At 43.8% G+C, this 8,360-nt stretch overlaps 1 protein-coding gene across 1 annotated transcript; it reads left to right on the forward strand.

Moving 5' to 3' along the window:
* Nucleotides 1-2,604: 2,604 nt before the first annotated feature.
* pim1 (Pim-1 proto-oncogene, serine/threonine kinase) lies at nucleotides 2,605-7,797 on the forward strand. Its single transcript, XM_083894562.1, has 6 exons — nucleotides 2,605-2,983; nucleotides 3,212-3,318; nucleotides 4,078-4,128; nucleotides 4,300-4,666; nucleotides 5,306-5,482; nucleotides 6,126-7,797. Exons 1-6 carry the CDS (start codon nucleotides 2,908-2,910, stop codon nucleotides 6,338-6,340), a joined length of 993 nt encoding a protein of 330 aa, XP_083750688.1. The 5' UTR covers nucleotides 2,605-2,907; the 3' UTR covers nucleotides 6,341-7,797.
* The last annotated feature ends 563 nt before the right edge of the window (nucleotides 7,798-8,360 follow it).

The following is an 8,360-nucleotide window of genomic DNA, read 5'->3' on the forward strand; positions in this document are numbered from 1 at the left end:
CTGTGACATTTCAAGGGAAAACAAAACCTCACGGGAGCGTGAGACGAAGAGAAAGAGGAGGCGTGTCACTCAAAGTGAGTGCTGCGCGGGAAAAAGAGGGTGTGGAGGAGGAGGAGGAGGAGGAGGAGGAGGAGGAGGAGGAGTCAATGGGAGCCTTTTTATCTCCAGTTTCCCACATCCTGTGAGCGGCTGCAAACGTTGGCCCACCCAATCTGAAAGAATGCGTGGAATGCGGCCCGTTCTCCGCGGCGGCGGCGGCGGCGGCGCTTTGATGCCGATGAAGTCAGCGAGTGCAGAGAAAGCTTTTGTCAGGGGTTAGACCTACAGAGGCTGCAGCTCAGTGTGGAAATGATTAGGTAAATCGACAGAGGAGGAGGAGGAGGAGGAGGAGGAGGAGGAGGAGGAGGAGGGAAAAGCTTCTACTGATGAACTCACCGCGTCGTTAACTGCTGCAAAAAGAAAGAAAAGAAACGTCTTCATTGAGCCTTCGTGATGATGATGATGAAGAGAAGAAGACGAGGGTCTTTTGTTCCTTTAACCTTTGTCTCCAAAGTCTGGACAAAGTCTTTAAAAAAATGACTAAACACTGCGTCTTATATATGTGTTTATTTTGGCTGCAAACCGGTTCTCTGATGCATGAGGACGAATAAAGTCTCAATGTTTGCATCCAATATCGATGAAGTATAACTTATTTGTAAGAAAATGGCCAAAAAAAAGTGTTTAAAACGTGTTGCGCACACGTGCAAAAGTGAAACTAGTTGCTGTATTTTGTCTTACGATAATAACCTCTAAAAGGAAATAATAACGCAGAAAATGTGTGTTTATTTATAAGAATAACTACTACAGTATTTAAAATCCCCCCAAAACTGTTTATAAATAGTTTGGACAGGAAGTAGCAGCGAGAAATCGGGAGATTTAAAACTTCCGCTTTATTGTGCGCAAAAGTGTGGCTAGTTCCTGTTTTTATGACATCTAAATTAAATGCTGTCTTACAATAATAACCTTTAAAGTTAAAAATAACGTACAAATGTGCATTTATTTACACGAATAAGTACTAAAAATGTAATGTTACAGTATCTAAAATCCCCACAAAACTGTTTAGAAATAGTTTGGACAGGAAGTAGCGGCGAGAAATCGGGGATTTAAAACTTCCGCTATTGTCTCAGGTCGATTTATTGTGCGCAAAAGTGCGGCTAGTTCCTGTTTTTATGACGGCTAAATTAAACGCTAACATAAAATCGTGCATTTGTCTCACAAAAGTAACGTCTAAAACTTAAAATAGCGTACAAATGTGCGTTTATTTATAAGAATAACTACTACAGTATTTAAAATCCCCCCAAAACTGTTTAGAAATAGTTTGGACAGGAAGTAGCAGCGAGAAATCGGGAGATTTAAAACTTCTGCTTTATTGTGCGCAAAAGTGCGGCTAGTTCCTGTTTAGCGTTTAACATGATTAAACGCTAGCATAACAACGTGCAAGAGTAACATCTAAAACTTAGAATAACGTACAAATGTGCATTTATGTACACGGATAACGACAAATAATGTAATAAAACAGTATCTCAAATCCCCCCAAAACTGTTTAGAAATAGTTTGGACAGGAAGTAGCAGCAAGAAATTGTGGATTTAAAACTTCGGCTGTTGTCTCAGGTCGATTTATTGTGTGCAAAAGTGCGGCTAGTTCCTGTTTAGCTTTTACCATAATTAAACGCTAGCATAACAACGTGCATTTGTCTCATCTAAAACTTTAAAAAGCGCATTTATTTATAAGAATAATTACTACAGTATTTAAAATCCCCCCAAAACTGTTTAGAAATAGTTTGGACAGGAAGTAGCGGCAAGAAATCGTGGATTTAAAACGTCTGCTTTATTGTGCGCAAAAGTGCAGCGAGTTCCTGTTTAGCGTTTAACTATCTATACTAGCTATAATTAAACGCTAGCATAACAACGTGCATTTGTCTCACAAGAGTAACGTCTAAAACTTAAAAATAACGCACAAATGTGCATTTATTTAACTAATTTAACATTTCTTTTGCTGTTTGCTAAGTGTGATGGAATGCAGACGGTTTGTTATGATTTCATTTTCATGTTTCCATTTCAGAAAAACATAAAAAACCAACATGTTGATGAATGGATGAATCATGTGTTCATATATTATTATAATTATAATAATAAAGACTTTCGTGAGTCAGTTTCTCGTCAGAGAGAGACTTTGAATTTGCGTTTCCCTCCAACATGAACTCATTACTCCTTCTTCTTCTTCTCTTTTTTTTCGGGGTCTCCCCTCCTTTTCTCTTTTTTGGCGCGTTTCTATTCCCGCCACGTCTCGTCTGTGTCTGGCGCGAGGTGGGTGGGTTCACGAGGCAGGGCTCACTTCTTTTTTTTTTTTCTTCTTCTTTTTTTTCATCTCCTTTGATTGACGTGCAGTTTGAACGCGTCCCCGCTCTCTCATTGGCCGAGGCGGGGAGAAGGGGGGAGCGGGGGGCGGGGCCACGCGGTGTTGACGCAGTAGCGGGGCGTCACCGCCCTTTACAACCGTCTCATAACCATCCTCCCCCCGCGCTGTGTTTCCAACTGAGCCGGTGTCTGTCGGAGGCAGCGGAACCTTTTTTTTTACGAAAGCGCTCCTATTTTTTAACGCGAATTCCGCTCACTAGTGTTTACAAAACACACGGAGCAGCAGTTTTTCACTATTCCGCCCTTTTTTCCTGTGGATAATAACGCCGTGTTTTTCGTTCCTCTCCCGAGCCGATCGGCGTCGTGTGGATTCTTTACCCGCATTTCGGTGCCTGCAACGTGGACTTTAAGCCGTGACTCGAGTCGGAATATAAACAAACCGCAGAAAAAACGAAGACGAAGGGGATTTAAATCATTCGAAGGGGATTTAAATCGAGAAAGACAACAGGAATGCTGCTGTCCAAGCTGAATTCTCTGGCTCACATCTCCACCGTGGACATGCCGGCGAAGCTCCAGGTTCACCCAGGTTAGACGCCCTCCTTCCCCCCTCTCTGTGTGTGTGTGTGGTGTCATGGAGGACGCGGCAGCAGCTGCTCCCCACACACACACACACATACACAGAGAGGGCTAATTTACTAGCATGACACACCGTTTTAAAAGCGCCGGTACCGGGCTTTTTACTGTGTTTTGAGCCCGTTTTATGTGTTGTTTTGGTCGGTGCTCATGTTATTTATGTCCCCCTCCTCCTCCGCAGTCAAAGAGAAGGAGCCCTTTGAGAAGCTGTACCAGGTCGGCGCGGTGCTGGGCAGCGGCGGCTTCGGCACCGTCTACTCCGGTACGAGGATAACCGACGGAGCTCCGGTTAGTATGTTTACGTTTATGTTGTTGTTGTTGTTGTTGTTTCGGCGTATGTGTGGTGTTTTGGGAGTGAGGTTTAAACACAGTATTATCAACACGGCGGAACCAATGCCACGCGACTCCGGGCACTCGCCGAGTCCCTAACATGGCTGCCGGCAGAGGGAACACACGGGGTGTATCCACCTTTATTAAAAACACAATTTATTTACATTTTAACCTCATTAATCATTATATATATTATATATTATGATATTTCTCTTTGCCTTTTTACCCTGGGCATAACACAAGTTAATGTAAACAGCTTACTACTACCACTACTACTACTACTACTACCTCCCGCACCAAACCCCATAGAGAAAACCATTGATTTTAACCCCCACAGCACACACGCGGTGTTAATCCACCGCAGCCTTCGTGGGGGACCTCAGGCATGTTATCACGAGAATTCGGCGTCGGAAATCATGTCGTCGGGTTTACCTAAGCGACATTAATGTGCGGACGAAGGCAGCAGCAGAGCTGCAATAGAGCAGCGGCTCCTGTGTAATGTCGGAGTAAAAACGCTGCGTTTCTCTATGGAGTTTGGTGCATGAGTGTCCAGGTCATAAAACCCGGATTATTCCATGTTTTTTGAAGAATATGATTTATATATATGTATATATAAACACATACATGTATGTATATATATTTGAAAAAAAAATTTTTTAATTAATATTTTTTTTTACTAGTTCATGTGGTTTGACGTCTCTTGTTTTGCTTTTACAGGTCGCTGTCAAACATGTGGCCAAGGACAGAGTCTCTGAGTGGGGCGAGCTGGTGAGTAATGATTTATACTCGTCTTTTTATGGCGGTCGTTAAACTTAATATCTTTACAATACATCTCAGGAAACCGTAGCCCATAAAGGGCAGTGACGTGACATATTTCCCATATTGTTACGTGTGCCGTAAATACTCAATGTGTGACCGTTTATGTGTGTGTATCTGCAGCCCAACGGCTCCCGGGTTCCCATGGAGATCGTGCTCCTGAAGAAAGTCAGCACGGGCTTCCGCGGCGTCATCAAGATGCTGGACTGGTTCGAGCGCGCCGACAGCTTCATCGTGGTGATGGAGCGGCCCGAGCACGTCAAGGACCTGTTCGACTTCATCACGGAGCGCGGCGCGCTGCCCGAGGAGCTGGCGCGCGGCTTCTTCCGCCAGGTGCTGGAGGCGGTGCGCCACTGCCACGGCTGCGGCGTGGTGCACCGCGACATCAAGGACGAGAACATCCTCATCGACCTGCGCACGGGCGAGATGAAGCTCATCGACTTTGGCTCCGGCGCGCTGCTCAAGGACACCATCTACACCGACTTTGACGGTGAGGGGGGAAAACGCACACACACACACACACACACACGGGGAGGCTGCTCACTGAGCCCCTGAGCTGTATTGCCTTCGCTTTGGCGCCTCCCGGTGGAAGCAGGTGGCATTTTTACAACTCAAAGTTTGTAAACAAAGTCACATGTCTGCTCCGCCCCACCCTCACATATCTCTCTCACACACACACACACACACACACCCTGAGTGCAGATTATAGCCTTGGAAACGGAGGCTCAGCTGATAATCTGCCTGCAATGCTGATTCATTATTAATATTATTATATAACATACTCTTGGCTATTTACTAAACTAAAACTAACATTCACTGTATAGTGTACCGTATATATTTCCAGATTATTATTTTATTTTGTTGCCTATTTCACTGTTTTATTCATATCTGTATATTTAGCTCTTACAGGGTACCTGCAGGGTCTTAAAAAGTCCAATAATTTGAATTTAAGGCCTTAAAATGTCTAAAGTTCTACTTAAATCGTCATAAAAGGTCTCAAATACAATTTTGAAAGCTCGTAAAGCTGCGTTACAACATTCCTCCTCCTCCTTTCTCTTTTGTTTGTTGTTGTAAAAACATAACAATGACGTAACCCGCGTCCTCCTCCTTCCCCTTCCCCGTGCCGCAGGTACCAGAGTGTACAGCCCGCCCGAGTGGATCAAGTACCACCGCTACCACGGCCGCTCGGCCACCGTGTGGTCGCTGGGCGTGCTGCTCTACGACATGGTCTGCGGCGACATCCCGTTCGAACACGACGAGGAGATCGTCAAGGGCCAGGTCCTGTTCCGGAGGAGGATCTCCGCAGGTAAATCCACGCCCTGATTTAATTTATTATGATTTAAACCATTGGTTCTCAAAGTGCGGCCCGGTGGCCAATGGCGGCCCGCAGAAACATTTCTGGCGGCCCCGCATTGAATTACAGTTGATAGTTTTAATCCAGGAGTGACTAAGCTTGTTAAATGTTTATTGGACATTACTGGATACAGACCAATAAGTGTAAACTGTACAACTATATTTACTATGTAACAAAGTATAGTATGACGTTTTTGTCAAATTTTGGCATTTAAATTTTTTCCCAAAAATGTGGGACGGCATGTGTAATTTTTGTCAAATTTTGGACCGAAATTTTTTTAAAAAAAAAAATTGTCAAATTTGGGACGACATAGTATAGTATAACGTTTTTGTCAAATTTTGGACCGAAATTTTTTTTTAAAAAAAAATTGTCAAATTTGGGACGACATAGTATAGTATAACGTTTTTGTCAAATTTTGGATGCCATAGTTATTACAAATGGGATTTCTTTCAGTTTTTTTTCCTTTGGCGGCCCTCAGTCCAATGTTGGGTTCCTAAATTGGCCCTCGGGTATCAACACTTTGAGAACCCCTGATTTAAACGCTTTATTACAACGACAGAGCCTCACTCACTCACTTCCTCTTCCTCGTCCACAGAGTGCCAACAGCTCATAAAGTGGTGTCTCTCGCTGCGTCCGGCCGACCGCCCGTCCTTCGAGGACATCGTCAACCACACGTGGATGCAGAGCGCCACGTCGCCGTTGTCCGTCATCGCGTCTACGGCGCAGGCGGCGGAGAAGGCGGGGCCGGAGATCCGGCTGCACAGCATCATCCACGAGTCGGCGGCGATGACGCCGGTGGCGGCGCGGTGAAGGCGGCGACGCCGGGGGCGGGCGTTTACCCCCCGCCGTGGGTTGAACTGAACTGAACTGGACATTCAGACGCAGGCGACGCCGACGTCGCCGCGCGGTTACAGACGCGCCGCGGAGCGCACAACGGACCGGGCTGTTCCGGGCGCGAAAACGGGGACGACGCGACGCGGGCGAGCGCCGCGGGTTCAGCAGGTCGTTTCCGGCTGCGTCTGCGATGGGAGGCAAACGCTCCAGACTCGGAACAGTCACCGAGTCGCGACGTAAACCTCGAACGCGAGCGTTAGCGACGAGACGAGCGTGATTTTTTATCTTTTAAAACAAAGAGAAAAAAGTGCCTTCAGTGAGATTATTATTATTGAGCCTGAAATTACTTGAATTCACGTCGTCTACAGCCTTTATTGATTCTGCTCCTTTACTCTGTTTCCTCTCGCGGGCCTAGATCAGTAAAGCCCGCGTGTCGTCACGTTTTCCTCAGCCACTACGACGTCTACGTACGAATACTACGATACTACTACTACTACTACGGTATAACTATACTACTACTCCGAATGTCTTTAGCAACGACACGACCTCGTGTTTCGGAGAAAGAAAAAGAAAAAGAAAAACACTGGACTTTACCTCACACTTCGCTCTCTTTAACTACAGCGTATTCACCTCTTTACGAACTTGGTTTCACTGTAAACAAACAACCAAAAACAAAGGCTTCAGGCGACCGACGGCTGCTTCACTTCACTTCACACCGCGATGCAAACGTGAGAAAACGACAACAACAACAACAACAACATCCTCTGCTCTTCAACTCCATTCTTTTTTATTTTATTTCCAACATGGTGCCTCACAACAGGTCTTAAAGATAAAGAGAATTGTACATAATGACAATATTTATGATGATATTGCTGTTAACTGAGGTTTTTTGCTCACAGAAATTATTTATTTATTTATGAGAGATGTGGGCTTTTTGTCGGAGCTGTACGTAAATATATATATAAACACACACACATATATGACTTATAGATATGTGTGTGTGTGTATATTTCATTCCACAGTCACTGAAGGGCACACAGATTATTTAAGAATAAAAAAAAAAGACTAAACAGGCAATTGTTGTTTTTTTAAATTATTTTCACCCATATTTATTATGGCTTGAAATGTTGAGGAGGAAAAAAAGAGCAGATGTGTGTGTTTTTGTGTGTTTGTGTGTGTAATGTGTAATTAATGTGTAATTAGTCCTGGACAAAAACCACTTCCTTGTTATATATGTATGTAAACAGTGAACATCTACTGACGATGGTCTGTTACGTCTGCTGTGTGTGTGTGTGAGGAGAAAACTCTGCTGGTTGCATGACTGCTGCTTGGATTTGTTATTGTTATTTTTTTTTTTTTTCACCCATTCAAATTAGAATTGTAAATTATGCTAGAAACTATTTTTATAAGATTTCAATAAATATTGTTTTCTAAACTTACGACTCTCCACGCTGTCCTGTTCATTTCTCGTGTTGATAAAAAAATGTGTCACGCAAAGTATTTCAACACAGAATTCATAAAATCACCTTGTCGGTATGGAAATACTGAATATTCACTCTCCCTGCACCAAACCCCATAGAGAAAACCATCGATTTTTACATCACAGAGACACAGGAGTTGTTGATCCACTGCTGCCTCCATCACTAACTTACAAAGTTACGGGCAGCATCGAAATGTGTCATACAACCACACTTTAAAAAAAATTACTGATTCACAGTGTGTTTCTTTAATAAATATTTAGTAAAAGGCTTGTTTCGGTTCACTTTGGTTGAATTATTCACTTGTATTTAATGTCACAGAACTTACTATCGGTTCAAATCGATGATTTTCTCTATGGGATTTGGTGCAGGGAGAGTGAGCGGTTTAAAAGCAGCGTGGAAAAAGCTGTTAAGTGGTTGAAATATACTTTTTTGTGTCCTTTGCGGCCTAAAAAAAGACAAATTTAAACCTTTCTTTGCCCCACACCAAACTCCATAGTCGTGGAGACACAGGAGCT

Source organism: Microchirus variegatus (genome assembly GCF_963457635.1).
Source record: "Microchirus variegatus genome assembly, chromosome: 9".
In the NCBI taxonomy this organism is placed as follows: Eukaryota; Metazoa; Chordata; class Actinopteri; order Pleuronectiformes; family Soleidae; genus Microchirus; species Microchirus variegatus.